Source organism: Tenrec ecaudatus, chromosome 8, assembly GCF_050624435.1.
Source record: "Tenrec ecaudatus isolate mTenEca1 chromosome 8, mTenEca1.hap1, whole genome shotgun sequence".
Classification (NCBI taxonomy): Eukaryota; Metazoa; Chordata; class Mammalia; order Afrosoricida; family Tenrecidae; genus Tenrec; species Tenrec ecaudatus.
Genome location: NC_134537.1, coordinates 100,764,134 through 100,780,458, shown reverse-complemented (window position 1 = coordinate 100,780,458; position 16,325 = coordinate 100,764,134). Strand labels below are relative to the sequence as shown.

The window sequence follows — 16,325 nt, the reverse complement described above, 5'->3', positions numbered from 1 at the left end:
GGTATCGCCACTCTCAGAACTGGTCCTGAAGGGATCACCTGTCCTGGATTCCCTGTGTTTCAGTTCCTATCTGTACCAGTGTCCATCCTCTGGTCCAGCCAGATTTGTAAGGAAGAAATGGTATTGTGATAGTGGGGAAGGAGGAAGCATTTAGGAACTAGAGGAAAGTTGTATGTTTCATCGTTGCTACACTGCACCCTGACTGGCTTGTCTCCTCCCCACAACCCTTCTGTAAGGGGTTGTTCAGTTGCCTACAGATGGGTTTTGGGTCCCCAACCTGCACTCCCCTTCATTCACAATGATAGGATTTTTTTTTTTGTTCTTTGATGCCTGATAAACTGATCCCTTCAACACTTCATGATCACACAGGCTGGTGTGTTTTTTCCATGTGGGCTTTGTTGCTCCTGAGCTAGATGGCCGCTTGTTTATCTTCAAGCCTTTAAGACCCCAGACGCTATAACTCTTAATAGCTGGGCACCATCAGCTTTCTTCACCACATTTGCTTATGTACACATTTGTTTTCAGCGATTGGGTAGGAAAAGTGAGCATCATGGAATGCCAGTTTAACAGAAGAAAGTGTTCTTGCATTGAAGGAGCACTTGAGTGGAGGCCCAATGTCCATCTGCTATCTTAATACTAAACCTATAAATATATGCACACATATCTATTTCCCCATCATATATAAATTTATTTATATATGTAAATGCCTATATTTAGAGCTCTATAAATGCCTTTTGCCTCCTAGTTCTTTCCTCTATTTGTAGGATATAGATTTGTTACCTCTTATTGGCAGGCAACACTCAATGAATACTAAACTTTGCATTGTATTTGAATAAATACATGCATTTTAGAACAATGCCCTGGCTTCAAAGGACATATTTTTCCCAATGGATGGGGGCCAGCGAGCAAGTTATAACCTTACCTGCTGGGATATCACAGAGAGCAAAGAGTCCAACTCGAACATCTCCATTCACAGTCCACTTCTGGGTCTCACAGTTTGGGTTACAACTGTGGTTCATAAAGCGAGAATAATTGCCTTTGGGACCAGCATCAATTATACGGTCCTGCAGGAAGAAAGACACCTTTGACATAAAACAGCCGACTTGGCCAATGGTCACAGGCAGTAACTGACAACCGACAACTCTGAGAATGTGGTACTCCCTAAGACATTTACTGCGCTCTTTACCGGATGGCCTCTAAATTGAAGAGACATTTTTTCTTTTTACGTTCCTTTGAGAAACAGACTAAAGAACTCAGCTTCTTAGAAAATTAGCCTGCAGCAGGTATAGGAAGAACATTTTCTAATGAGACCGCTCCAGGTTTAGATAACTACTTGTAACGGATGCTTTGGTGCTGTTAGCCTTCCTCCCAGCTCAGGAACACTAGTGTTGGGTAGACAGGTGGGAATTTCAGCCACAGAGCAGAAAGAAGGCAAAATGAGAGCCACCTGCCCCTATGACTGCCACAAAAGAAAACTCAAAAGTGGTTAGTGGAAAGGTGACCTTGTGGAATTTTCTCTGCAGCATTCATCTACTTGCTCCGTTTTCACTTACAGTGACGTTCAAAATACAGTAAAAAAACCTGCACATTTGGGGCCCCTAGTTTGAACTCCCTATAATCTGGACAAGCCTCAGAAGCTAGCAACTCCAGAGTATTATATCAAGATATGCCTCCTGGGGCCCCTGTACCCTGACACAAGCCAGCAGTCATCAATCATGGCATCTTAAATTTCTGTTTATAAAGTCAAAGTTGTAAAACTTTCAAGTAATAAAACATAAGGCCATTCTGTTTCTCATTTTTAAAGTCATTTGGACTCTCAGTTTTAGAGAAAGCCTGGAACAAGAGACAGTCCTGGCTCTTCATTATTAATGCTATTCATTATTTTTATTTGTAGTTTTGGCAATCCCTGGACTGTCCTCTTCAAACAAAATATCCCCAAGGGAGTCGGTTCTGGCTCATAGCGACCCTATAGGGCAGAGTAGAATTGCCCCTGTGGGATTCCAAGATCATAATTCCTATGGAAGTAGAAATCCTCATCTTTCCATCTTTCTCCTGGTGGTTTTGAACTGCTGACCTTGTGTGACCAGCTCATCATGTAACTCACCCTGCCACCCCTCTTAATGTTTGTCGATTTGCTCTCATTTTGCAACTCTTGAAGCAATCCCTACTCATGATCACCTTTACCTGCCACATCTTAACTTGTGCCTCCTGTACTAGACCGAGTCAACCCGATAGCGAAAACTGTTGGTTCCCAAGACTGCAAATCTTTATGGGATCAAACAGCCTCAGCTTTCTCTGGTTGAGTGGCTTGTGGGTTTGATGCCCTGACCTTGCAGTTAGCAGCCCCACAGCTAATTAGCACCTGTTCCAACTTAACTACAAATTCTCAAGTTCACACTCAAGCATGACTCTCGTTTGTAATCTAAGGACTGCTAACTTATTTCACTGTCATTCTTCTTGTGACAGCATTTATTATTTTCTTAACTCATTCAAAAACGGTTTAAGCATACACAACAATTTAGAATTTTGCTACCACAAAACTTTAATGGTGATTTATAATAAAATTATGAGGCTGATTCTCTCCTTTTGTGATAAGAAACTGGGGCCAAGGCTTTTTTAAGCATAAGAGTTGGAACTCAACACTGAATGTTAACCCTGTTCTTGGTTATCTTTCCTCTACAAATGTCTTCCCATCTCTTTCTGTAATCGGGTACTCAGAAAATCAGGACCGATACCAAGGAGCCCCTAGTCCAGAGAGCAACTAAGCCTAGGCGCTACAGTAGTTCAGCACATGGTGTGGACTGAAAGGCTGACAGTTCAAATTATTGGGAGGGAAGATCTGGAGGTCTGCTTCCATAAGATTCCTGCACAGAAGACCCTACTGGGAAGCTCAACTCAGTTACAAAGGACCACTAGGAATCAAATTCGACTCGATGACATGTACCAAAAACAAACCGGTAGCAAATTGGGTACCGCAAACAATGACAATTTGCCTGGTGATAAAAAAAAAACAACAAATTAGAAGAAACTGACCCCCAACTTAATACCATAAACCATTTTTTTAGAACATCTATGTATATTCTTTTGCCTTACAAAAAAGAATGAGCACGTTAAAAGGGATCTCACCTTGGTAACAGTTAACATATAAAAATTAGTGACACTGTTCTCGTGGGCTCGCTTAATTCGCAATCTGCACTCTTCTTCATCAATTAATTCACCAACATATTCATTCACAAATTCACCCTGCAGAGACATACGACATATAAGTGTAAGATCAATGCATCGATGGCAAAGCATTCCTGAGCACGGGAGGAGTGCAGGTAACAAGACGCATGCAGTAATCATACAGTAACCCTACAACGGCTTTGTTGGTCACAAGCAGGCCCGTGGCACTGTTTTCTTGTGGAAGGTCAACAACGATGACAATGTGCTTATCTGCTCTTGCTGGCAGAGCTACTATAGGACTTCCAAGTGATACTGGAATGAAGCATCACTAGGTTCGGGGCAAGACTAAATCCAGCCTGAACTAAAAACAAAGAGCAAACTCACTGCCATAGAGTCAATGCTGACTTAAGTCAATAGTGACTCCATAGGGCGGGGTACAATAGCCCCTGTTCATTCCTAGACTGTGACTGTTTACAAAAGTAGAAAATCTCATCTGCCTCCCTTGGAGTGGCTGGTGGTTTCAAACTACTGACCTTGAGGTTAGTAGTACAATCCGTAAAAATTATGTCACCAGGGCTCCTAGATCCGGCTGTACTATAACATATTTAGCAGACCTAAAAAATATCTGAATCTGAAACAAATTATATTTTATTTTCAAACATCTATTGATATTCACAGGAAACTGCAAACAGTACAGAGAAGTTCCATGTTAGTCTTCACAGTTCCCACAATGGCTGCCTCTCACATGACTATAGTACAGTATAAGAACCTGGAAACAGATATTAGTAGACTCCTTATTCAGATCTTACCAACTTTATGTGCACCGATGTAAGAATGTATGTGCGTGTTTCTAAGCAATTGTATTATGTATAGCTTTGTGAAACCTACCACCAATAGACACAGAGATGTTCTGAGCTGCTCCTTTACCCTCACATCCACCTTCACCAACCCTCTCCCATCCCAATGTCCTGGCATTTACTACTCACTCTGCTCGCCATCGTCACAGTATTACCCTTTATAGAATTTATAAATGGAATCATATAGTATTTAATCCTTGAAATTGGCATTAAAAAAAATCTCCGCAGAATTCCTTGAGATCCATCCAAGTTGTGTGTATCAGTAGTTCAGTACTGGGTAGTACCCTACAGTAGAGATGTACAACAGCTTACCCATTGATCCACTGAAGCACTTAAGGGGGGAGGGAACAGGCAGGCAGTTTCCCGATTTCAGTGTACACATAAAGCTGCTAGGAGAGCACTCATGCAAACATTTTTCTGTGGACATAAATTTCCCTTTATCTGAGTGTGATCACTGGGTCATACAGTGATTATACAATCACAAACATTCAGCTTTTCACTTCAAAACAGTTGATTCCATTCAGGACAACAACACTATCTATAGGACTTATCAGACATAAGGATATGCTTTTGTGTACTAGTACTGACGTAGTGGTTGTGTACTGAGCTGCTAATCACACACAGGTCAGCAGTCTGAATCCACCGACTGGCCCTCAGGAGAGAAAGATGGGGCTTTCTAGTCCCAGAGAGACTTACAGCCGCAGAACACGTGGGGATGGTCTACTTTGTCTTACAGGCTCACTATGCGTCAGAAATGCCCTGAGCGCAGTGAGTTTTTGAGTGATTACACCTATGAGGAAATGTTGGGTTTTTACATTTTTTTTAAGATGATAAATCTGATTTTTATTTTTTGAGGAAGTTGTTTTAAGATACAAACAAATTATTAGTTTTCAAAGTTCCAATCTCCTTCCATGTAAATTTTCACTAGCCCTTCTATTAGTAATAAATATCAGAACTCTAAATACCAGAAACACTATATTATAGTTTCTGATTCAGTAAATCATTAAGGACATTTCCAGTGCTCTTAAAAAAAGATAGCCGCTTCTCTCTCTCTCTTTCCATTTGTATTTATTACACAAGGTCCTATCAGGACAAAGAATATGGCTAGGAAAAGGATTTCCCTTCTGGTCCTTTCTCACAAAGGACACCAGACAGGCAGTTCTTCACATTCCTGCATTATGCACTGTCAATCTTAAATGGCTTTCCATACATCAGCTGATGATCAAGCCGTCCTGCTATTACATGATGTCACTGCTCAAGGGTGCATGCCACATGGAACTGAATGAATGAAGGCGTGCGTTCTAAAACGGGAAGCTACGGAGCAGGGACAGGGACGTCGGGTTGCTGTGGCTCAAGTAGCAGGCAACTGACTGCAATGTCGGTGGATCAAACCTAACAGCTGCTCTGTGGGAAAAGCTGTGACTGTTGGCTCCAGTGAGGCTGCACGGTATGGTAAATACTACGCGGCGTTGCTGGGAGTTAGAACAAACTTGTGGCAGTGGGCTTAGCTTTCTGGTTTTCAGAGCCAAGAAGGAGTCTCAGTGGCACAACGGTTATGTGCTCAGTGTTAACCAAAAGCCAACAACTGCGACCCGCCAGCTGCTCTGTGGAAGAACAGTGCTCCCATCAAGACTGTGCAGCCTGGGACCCTGTGGGACAGTCCCACTCTGTCTAGAGTGGGAACTGATGCCATGGCACACAGCAGCAACACAGAGCATGATACCGACAAATTAGCTTTGCTTCATCTTCTTCCCATATTGGGATTCAAATAACGTTTCACTGGAGGAATGATTCTGGGGCAGGGCAGAATAATCCAGGTTGTATTTTCTCTTCTTTTGATTATATTAATTTAACAAATTATTTCAGACTACATTTCACAATAAATACAACTATGATTAAAGCATGTTAATATAGTATTAGGAGGCCAGTAGTTAACTGCTAAGCTGCTAACTAAAAAGCCAGCAGTTCAAACCCACCAAGACTCAGTGATCAGCTTCAGTAAAGATTCACAGTCTCCAATCTCTGTGCAGTCGTTTCTACCCTGTCTTCCAGCATCACTGTAAGTTGGAATCAACTTGATGGCATCGCTGCTGGCTCTTGGCTTTTTTGGAATGTAAAATTAAGCTGAGTGGGTCTTAAGATGGCCCATACAGCTATCTAGTCCCCCAAAGGAGATATATATATATAAACATTTAAAATGTAGAGTCTTAGACAAGGCAACCCATTCCACATACCCAATTCACCAGCTCCCACTTCAAAATATCACAAATCCAACTGTTTCTCTTCTGTTCTCTACAGCTCTCATCCAAACCACCACCATCTCTCGTGGGACGAGGCTCATGGTACCCTTATCCCTCTTTCTTGAGTATAATATATTCTCCATTACAGCCAAAGTCATACAGGTGAGATCCAAGTGTGGCCGAGAGGCCTCAACATCCCTGCCATTGTGTGACTGCTCCTCTGGTGTGTAAGCGGGACTGACAGAATATGGCAAAGGTAAAAGATATACATGATATGACTTGGCTGTATAAGACTGTCAGTATCTATTTTGCTGGTGGTCATGTTGGGAAACTCCATGTAGCAAGTAGCTATGGGTCTTTTCTAGAAGCTAGAGCTGCTTCCAGAAACCGCCAAAAGGAAAAAAGCAAATTCTGCCAACAACCATGCAAGAACCCAGTCCTGTTCAAGAGCTTGACTGAAACCTGTGCGACACTGAGCCAAGCACACAGTGAAGTCTTGCCTGGACCTCTGACTGTGAGAAAGTAAAACATGTGTCCTTTTAAAGCTGCCACACTTGTGATCCACTGTGATCCAGCATCAGAAAGTACAGCACGTCAGGTCGAGTCACTCCCATCACTGTCGCCCCACGCCATGGTCGCCCCATCACCTCATCTCCTACCTTCCCCTCCCTCTAGGGGAACTGGCTTTCTGGCTGTTTCTACTGAACACTAAGAACCCTCGCATGCTTTTCTTTTAGTCTGCAACATTTGGCTGTATGTATTTATAGAGACTCTCACACATTCGGATCAATGATCACTTCCTTCTGGACCAACCAACTTGAAATAGTAAACCCTGTCACCAGCTATCTTTTTACAGCTTTATTTTCCTATGTGGGAATTTTTGCTCTTTAACATTATATATCTGTTTACAATATCCTAAGTCTTATTGTTGTTTCTCAAGTGCCTTGAGTAGTAGCTGGCATACAGAAGAAACTTACTAATAACTATGTACTGAATGAACATCACTATTAGTTGGAATTGATTTGATGGCAATGAGTTGGTTAGGTTAACAAACAGATACAGATGTACACAGAAATATAACCAAGAATTTTCAATATAGAAATGAAAACTGTGTTTGAATGTGTGTGCATACCTCCATTTTCAGAAGAACACGAAAATAAGCTACAATACATCTTAGTATGGAATATATGGAGACTGTCAAGAAGAATTAGGTGAAATCTGTGTATGTTGTCATAGAAACAGATTAATGATATATTAAATGGGAGGGGTAAAAGAGTAACACATCTGATGGCATTTATATCTTAAAAGTCCTACAAATATATATATATGAATACATATTTTTATTTATAGCTGCACAGAATTTGTTCTCAAGGGCTATATATCAAACTATTAACAATGATTAATGAGGAAAGCAGGAAGGAAAGAGGAAAAGGAGGAATGCCATCCTTTCCTGTCTTTCTGATTGTTTGAGCTGTCCCTCACTACATTCAGATGCTACTTCTTAATTACAAAGGTCATGTTATAAAAGGTAAGGAGGCGGCAAGTCATCAAATTCTCACTGGGTTCATACTCTCTCAGTGAGCACAGCTTTCAATTCTGGGTAGGAGCTGGCACTCGCCAGGACAGGGAGGAGTGGGGCTGGGAGGATCCTTGTTTTCCTACAGGGGCTAGGCCCGTCCCAGAAGGTTTGATTTAGTCAGACACGGTTTCTCCCAACAGTCACAGTGGCATCTCATAACCTCAAACAAAGGACAGACACTGTTCCAATAGGATGTAATGGTTATTTTCATTTTTCTTTGAACTCCTTGCATTTAAATTTTTTTCTATAATGAACCTGTATCTTTTGAGTTAAACATAAACTGCTCTGAAAAACCGCCTCAAAGTATAAAAATGAATACAACCTGTAAGTGTTACAGATCTGATCTTTCCCCAAATGTAACCTAAGTTGAAATTTACAACCTTTAAGTGGCATGTCCATTTAAAGTGCAGGGCCTTGCTTTCATGACTAGCTTTACTATTTTGCCTTCACAAAAACATTTTCATGTTTTATGTAACTTTTCAAAAGTTTGAAAATAGAGCCAGACCAATACCCTTTCTCCATTTTACAAATGATCATAGAACATTGAAAGTTCACTTACTTTTTATTTTGTTGTTTTCCTACCTCTTCTACTTTATTCAAGGAGTATTAAACTCTCAACGTGGGATGTTGCAAAAAAAAAAATTATGCTGTAAACCCCCATATATTTAAACTTAGACCCTACCCATCCCTCGAAGTCTGGGTAGTGCAGTGGTTACGAGTTAGTCTGTGATTTGCACGGTCAGCAGTTTAAAACCAGCAGCAGCTCCAAGGGAGAAAAACTGAGCTATTTCCCTAAACAGTTACAGTTTTGGAAACCCACAGGGAGTTGCTATAAGTCAGCGTTGCCTCGATGGCAGTGAGGTTTAAGAGGCACAGATCCTGGTCTATTCCCTCCCCCTGGACAGCTCCTCCCACCTCCCACTCCCCAGGTCCCTGCAAATGCTACCTTCTTAATGCTCCTTTTGGTCCTGAGGCCCCAGCCTCTTCGCTCTGTTTTGATGATTTCCGAATCAGGGTAGAGCCTCTTTGTGAAGCACTGGTTCTGGCAGCGCTCTCCAGCTGGGCACACTTGGGGGTGGCACTCATACTGCAGCATTCGGTTCAGGCACTCAGATTCCAAGCCACAAGGGTTTTCGTCAGCTGGCTTGCAGTTACAGCGGGGAATCTCTGACAGGTCAGCAACCTGGATCTGTACCTTTCCTATAACTTTGTTAGCCTAGAAAACAAAATCACAAGTGAGGGCAGTAGCAGATAAGGACATAATCTAATAGCAATTTGAACAGAACAGCAAAAAACCTGTGCTGTTCTGGGCTTTGTAACTGTGTCTGTGATAAGGCTCGCTATTGTCATTTTCTAATGAATAAGGTAGGAATGGCAACTCCCTCCGTCGTCGACAAAACCATTAAACCCTGATGTGAACTCTCACTTGTCTATCCTATGTACTCTCCTTCCACCGTTGATGGAAATTTCACAATTAAAACAACACACAATGTGGTTGCCTGTGGGTTCTCTGGAAGTGGGGGGGCTAAATACTTATAATCATCCACCAGGATGACCTGGTAGGGGGAACAGGAATGCACATCAGGCATGAGGAAAAAAACAGGCTCCAAACTCACTGCCATTGATTTGATTCTGACTCACAGCGACCCTATGGGACAGAGTAGAACTCGCCCTGTGGGTTTCTAAGACTAATTCTTCACGGGAGTTGAAAGTCTCCTCTTTCTCTTATTAAGTCTGAGAGGGCCTGCCAGCACGACAGTGAGCCATGGCTCCTGTGTGTGTCTTCCGACGAAAGCTCTCTGTTTGCTATACTAGGCAATAAATGCAAGAGTGCTCAAAAGTCACAAAGGGCCTTCCTTCTAAATAAGGAAGGGAGGCATTTAATCATACATGTCAAATACCAATGTTTTCTTAGGAAAAGACTTACTTTGATGTGTTTGTAAGGAGGGGGTTTTCTTGAATTTTTTTCCATTTCAAGTGCTTCTTTACTTTCTCTTTGTGCTTTCAATTCCTGGAAACGTTTTGCAGCCTCTTCCAGTGCTACCAACAAGACCATGCAAAGCACACAAACACAGAAGCAAGAGAAACAACAAAAACCATCAAGAGAGCAGTATAATACACCCCATTCCATCGGGGCTGAGACTTTCTTTTTAAAACTACCTATTTTCTGGTCACCACCACTTATTAGCAGCTCAGGTTAAGGAGAGGCTAGAACTCTTTTATGACTGAACACTACTCCCTGTGAGCCGCTGCCTAGGAGGAGAAGCTCTATTTCCACGGTCAGAAGAAACTGACAAGTGACTAAGTGTGTTTTTGTTTTTCTTCTTTAAACCGAGTACTAGAGTACTCTTTCCCATAGAGCCCACACAACTCACTGCAAAAGCCTTGTGGGAAGCTCCACAATACCTCTGTGGCAAAGAAGCGTCACCTGATGAAGACTTTGCCCAGAATAATCTGTAGAAACACAACTGAAGAAAATGCCCTCACACACAACACTGTTTACTGTACTGAAATAGATTTTAAAACCTGGGTCCAATGTGATTGGAAGCGTACAGATGCTGAATCAGTGTTTTGTAAAGTACTCTAACACCAGAAATATGTCATATGCAAGGTAAAGAAAAAACAAACTAAATGAAAGCAAAATAACCTGACCTTACTACTATAGAATTGATTCAGACTCATGTGTAAGTTATGAGATTTAAAAAAACCCAACACTGGGGTCTTAGTTTTGAGTCACTAGAAACATCATCCAACTTACCTTTTTTGAATGTCTTGTTAATACTAGTCTGTCCCTCAGCAAAACTTTTATCTCCTTCAACATAAGGGAAGACTCTCCCCTGGTGGACCCAGTAGTAATCATGAGAACCAAAGAAGAACACAGGGAAGTCTCCTAGATCATGTTTAAGGGCCTGGATGTTCTGTGGCACAGACTTGGGATTGCAGATCTCTGCTGGCCACCATCTGAAAATAAAAGCAATTTTAGACAAAAAGGACAAAAAACCCCACTTTCTTTACAAGGTTGGAAGAAGGAAAAGAGAGGCTTACACATCACAAAATTCACTTAGGTTCTAATTCTGCCTAAACCATACACTACTTCAAAACATCAATAAAACAATGAGCACAAAGCAACCAAACCAGGCCTTAACATCCATTCCAACTAAAAAAGTATTTTATATTTTGTACTTTAAAAGGGGCTTTTAAAAACTCATGGAAAAATCCCAGTAACTTTTAGTATCATTTTCCTACAAACTTTTAGAAATTCCTGGGTGTCTAGTTATAAATATAAGGTTGTAAGTTATAAATATAAAGCAAAATGAAAAATAACACTGAACCTACCACCCAACTTACAAGTCGAAACATCACCAATACTATTCCAAACCCAACTGTAATTTTAGAAAAGGTATGTTTCTCTCCAGGCTTGAAATACAAGGGGGATGACCACCCCCCCGCTCCCCCCCCCCAAAAAAAACACAGGTATTTTTCAAAGCCATGTATTTTTTTTTTTTTTACAAAACAAACTTATCACCTTCAAAGTACTCACTATTACACTTAATACATTTGTCAAATCTGCCATTCCATTCTTGGAAACATTTTTCAAACTCATCTGTTTGGATGGCTAACAGCATCTTCCTAGTTTTTTCTTCACCTCTTCTACTTCGTCAAATCACTGTCCTTTCATGTCCCTTTTCATTCACAGAAACAAAAAAAGTCCTATGCAGCAAGGTCAGGTGAGTTAGGAACATAGGGCAAGAGAGAATGCTGTTTTGCCAAAAGCTGGAGCACTGAGATGGCTCCGTTAGCAGGTTGATTGTTGTAGTGGCAAAACCAGTCCCCTGGTCTGCCACAAATCAGACCGTTTGTTGTACTGTTATGCAGTCTTTTCAGAATCTCTAAATAGAAAGCTTGATCAACAGCCTGACTGGGTAGAACGAACTCCAGATGCACTGAGTTGACATTTTCATCCTTTGGAGAAGTTGACAGAAGTCCAGAATGAGGTTTGTCATCAATCAACATTTCACCTTTTTTGAAATGAGGAAACCACTCATAAAATTGAGGTTTCCCCATAGAGCTGTCCTTGTAAGCTGTGTTCAACATCAGAACACGTTCTGCGGCATTTTTCCTGAGCAGGAAATTAAATTTCATAGCCGCACACTGTTCTCTTAAATTAGCCGTTACAAAAAAATAAAGTTAGAGCTAAACTGTTTTCATGAAAAAAAATGCACTGTGACCAGAGAGAACCTTCCCAGGTGACACCACTGGGTGCGCTCACTCAGAGCAAGCTGCTCGATGCTCGTCTAGCTGAAACAATGCGTACTACAAAGGCTCTGCTCTGCTCAGTGTAATTCCACCTCATATTTACATCTAAAGATTATCTCCTTCAAGGTAAAAGTTAATTTTCAGAGGTCAAGAGAATAATCTTGAGAATTATCTGATGTTACAGTAAAGAATGACAGTCCTGTTCAAATGAGTATTTCCTACATCTCTAATCATCTCTAACCAGGGCCAATACTTTTTGGACAAATGTTTCACGTTTTACAGCAGTGTGTATTTCTAAATTTAATACATCTTAAATCATAATAAACATGGGACCTGAGTGAAAAACATAATTGTTTCATGCTGTGATGAATATCCCAGCTGTCACTAACTGAAACCACCTATACATAGCATTTGATTATGTCCAGTATTGGGCAAGTCGGAATTGAAGGCAGAAGCAAGGTCATAAAAGCAAGCCAACCTCGGTGATTTACACAGAGCCTTTTACAGTATGATTCTGTTAATATGAACAGTAAATACGTGGAACTTACATTTTTGTAGTCTCTTACTTGTATATGCCCAACATGTGTTTAACAAACATTGTATCATTTAGAAAATAAACAATGCTGTGGCCACACGCCCAGAATTACAGTGAATTTTAATGAGTTTAATCTGAAAGGTACCCAGCTCTGTGCAGAGGAATTAATTAAAATCATAAGTACAAGTCCAAGCTCAAACTGTTAAAAGAAAATATTTCATGGTTTTGGTTTGTACTTGAGTTTCCCTAAAAAAAAAAAAAAAAAGGCTAGGAGAGCGTTACTGTGTGTATTTCTAAGGCCACTTTACAGCACAGAGCGTGTCCATGATGACCGCGCTCATCGGGGTCAGTTAGGGTCAAGTGGCATTTTCTCCTGGGGGTTGGTTCAGGTCTTCAGACTTTCTCCCAGGAAGCTTCACATCAGAGATTAGCTACTTATTGAAAACAAACAACTTCATGTGGCCCAATTGGGCCAACTGGAAACAAATACACGAACAATTAGTTCATGGACGGAAGGGATTCTTTCTAAAACATACAAGGAGTCTCTAACCTAGACAAAAGTTCTCATTGTGACCTAAACTGGAATACTGGTTCGGTCTTCTTTAAATTCAATGTGATGAAAACTTAAGTATTAAAATTAATTGAACCAAGGATATTTTCATACTCAACTTTTTTCCCTTAAAGAAATATTCTGAACTACATGTAAAGGTCTAAAGGCTTCCAATACTGTCCTTAGGGATTTCTTGCCCAGGGATGTCTAATTTATTAATTGTCCAATACCTTCCCTTCTCTAGAAAGGGATGTATTTTAAATTAAGCAATACGTACTTCTTTTAAAAATTAAAATATGGCAGACATGTATACTAGGAAATGTAAAAATGCCTTCATTTATAATCTCATTACTCAAACTAGTAAGCATGGATATCGTTCTTTCTGGGTATGAAAAACATTTTTATTTAGATCTACATTGTTGTTGTCATATAAACACATGGAATAACCGATCACATGATGGACACATAACGACACCCCCCAGCCCCCCTTCCAGGGGGATGAACAAACAGAAACCATGGGGGAAGGGAGCCAGTGGTCGGTGTAAGATATGAAAATAATAATAATTGATAATTTATATTGATCACATTGGGGTAAATGTCGAGGAAAGAATGATGGCAACATATGGACAGATATGCATGATACAATTGATGCATAGATTGTTATAAGGGTTGTAAAAGCCCCCAATAAAATTTTAAAAAGTCTACCAATAAAAAAATAAAAGGAATTTAACTATGGAAGCATATGATATGTAAATATTGTATCAAGAAAACTACTAAATAAAAAGAAAACAAAGAATCCACATAGAATCATACTAGATATTGCTCAGTAGGCCTTTTAAACTGAATTCTATGTGTATCACAATGTCTTCATCTATTGCTGTACAGAATTGCCTTCTCCTTTTCTTGGCATCAAGGTAGGCTACAACACAGATGCTGCTGTTTGTTGCTGACCGACATGTCAATTCTGACTCATGGATACACCATTAACTTATTTTCCAAATTTCTACTAACTGAGAATTTGATATATTTCACCTTTTTTCAATGGTAAGTAATACTCCAATACAATTCTTATAAGCACAATTTGGTCTGTATGTTCATCATGTTCCTTCAGACCCCTGGGTCACAGGGCAGTCAGAGTTGGAATTGTGATACATGATGCCAGACTGTGCTCTAGGAAGAGCTCTTCCTGTCATTCACCCAGCGAGAACTGACTCATCTTTTCAATCTCTGTAATCAACATCTCTGTTTTACTGTGCATTTCTTTTCAATGTGTCTGAGCATTTCCCCCATATTTTCTATTCGCTATTCTCCTGCAAAGTGGCTCTTGCACATCTTTCTGGTGAGTTACGTGTCTTTTTTTAACTGAACACAGGAGAGCATTGACTTCACACCAGGTTGGCGTTTACCTTTTTAAACTCTATGGTGTTTTCTGCCCAACAGTTTAAATTGCTGTGTACTCAAATTGTCAATCTTTTTTTTTTCCAGGATGTGGAGAGTTTGTGTCAATTTTTAAGGTCTTTAACCTCAATATCCTTCCAGTCAAGTTATACAAAAATTATATTGATAGGCTAGCAGCATGTTTAATGCATGTGCTCACTTCTTAGAGAAAACAACACATCCCTTGCTAAAAAAGTGACAGTATGGACCAGATGGCTGGCCCCACTATGAGACATGACGCCCCTCGCTGACCCATAGCCCTACAGGGGACAACACCAGAGACACAGTTTGGGAATTTCACCCTATCTGATCCCGCCACACCGAGGCAAAACACTAAGGGGTGCAACAGAACAGCAAGGGAATGGGTGCTGAAGGGATCAGTTTTCAGGCATCAAAGAACAAAAAACCGTATCATTGTGTGCTCAGCTCCCTGATATAACCGCTGAAGACAAATGGGTGCTTAAGCAAATGTGGCAAAGAAAGCCAATGGTGCCCGGTATCAAAAGATATAATCTCTGGGGTCTTAAAGACTTGAAGGTAAACAAGCGGCCATCTAGCTCAGAAGCAACAAAGCCCACATGGAAGAAGCACACCAGCCTGTGCAATCATAAGGTGTCGAAGGGATCAGGTATCAGGCATCATCAGAACAAAAAAATCTTACCATAGTGAATGAGGTGGGGAGTGCGGAGTGGTGACCCAAAGCCCATTTGTAAGCCACTGGACATCCCCTTACAGAAGGGTCTTGGGGAGGAGACAAGCCAGTCAGGGTGTGATGTAGCAACGATGAAAAATACAACTTTCCTCTAGTTCCTAAATGCTTCCTACCCCTCCCCTCAACCCCCCAACTATCATGATCTGAATCCTACCTTGCAAGTCTGGCTAGACCAGAGGATGTACACTGGTACAGATGGGAACTGGAAACATAGGGAATCCAGGGCAGATGATCCCCTCAGGACCAGTGGCGATACTGGGAGGAAATAGGGAGGATGGGCTGGAAAGGGGGAACTGATTTTAAAGATCTACATGTGACCTCCTCCCTGGTGGGAAGACAACAGAAAAGTGGGTGAAGGGAGACATCAGACAGGGCAAGATATGACAAAATAATTTATAAATTATTAAGGGTTCATGAGGAGTGGGGAGCAGGGAGGGAGGGGTAAATAGAGGACCTAATGCTAGGGGCTTAAGTAGAGGGCAAATGTTTTGAGAATTATGAGGGCAATGAATGTACAAATGTGCTTTATACAATTGATGTATGTATGTATGGATTGTGATGAGTTGTATGAGCCCCTAATAAAATGATAAAAAAGTGACGGTATGTTTGCAATTCTATGGAAATATATTTTATGTAAGATTCTAATCAAATAGCAAGAAAAGTGGGGGAAGGGAGACGTGGGACAGAGTCAGAAATGACAAAATAATAATTTATAAATTATCAGGGGTTCATGAGGGAGGGGAAAGGGAGGGGGAAAAGTGAGGACCTGATTCCAGGGGCTTGGGTGGAGAGCAAAATTTTGAGAATAAGGGCAACGAATGTACAAATGTGCTTTACACAATTGATGTATGTATGGATAGAGATGGGGTGGTGTATGAGTCCCTAATAAAATGATTTAAAAAAAAAGAAGTGGGGGAACATGCCATTATTATTATTATTATTATTATTATTTTCTTCATTCAAGGATCGTTTGCTGGCCCTTAGGAGCGTTTT

At 40.8% G+C, this 16,325-nt stretch overlaps 1 protein-coding gene across 4 annotated transcripts in view; it reads right to left on the bottom strand.

Annotated features, from left to right (window-relative positions):
- NSD3 (nuclear receptor binding SET domain protein 3) overlaps positions 1-16,325 on the bottom strand; it is a 121,302-nt gene that overhangs the window by 3,004 nt on the left and 101,973 nt on the right. For all 4 annotated transcript variants that reach the window (XM_075556672.1, XM_075556673.1, XM_075556671.1 and 1 more), the window contains 5 exons: positions 10,600-10,802; positions 9,769-9,881; positions 8,788-9,057; positions 3,127-3,243; positions 923-1,064 (listed from right to left, as the gene is read on the bottom strand). In XM_075556672.1, the coding sequence (XP_075412787.1) occupies positions 923-1,064; positions 3,127-3,243; positions 8,788-9,057; positions 9,769-9,881; positions 10,600-10,802 (845 nt within the window). The remainder of the gene's footprint in view (positions 1-922; positions 1,065-3,126; positions 3,244-8,787; positions 9,058-9,768; positions 9,882-10,599; positions 10,803-16,325) is intronic.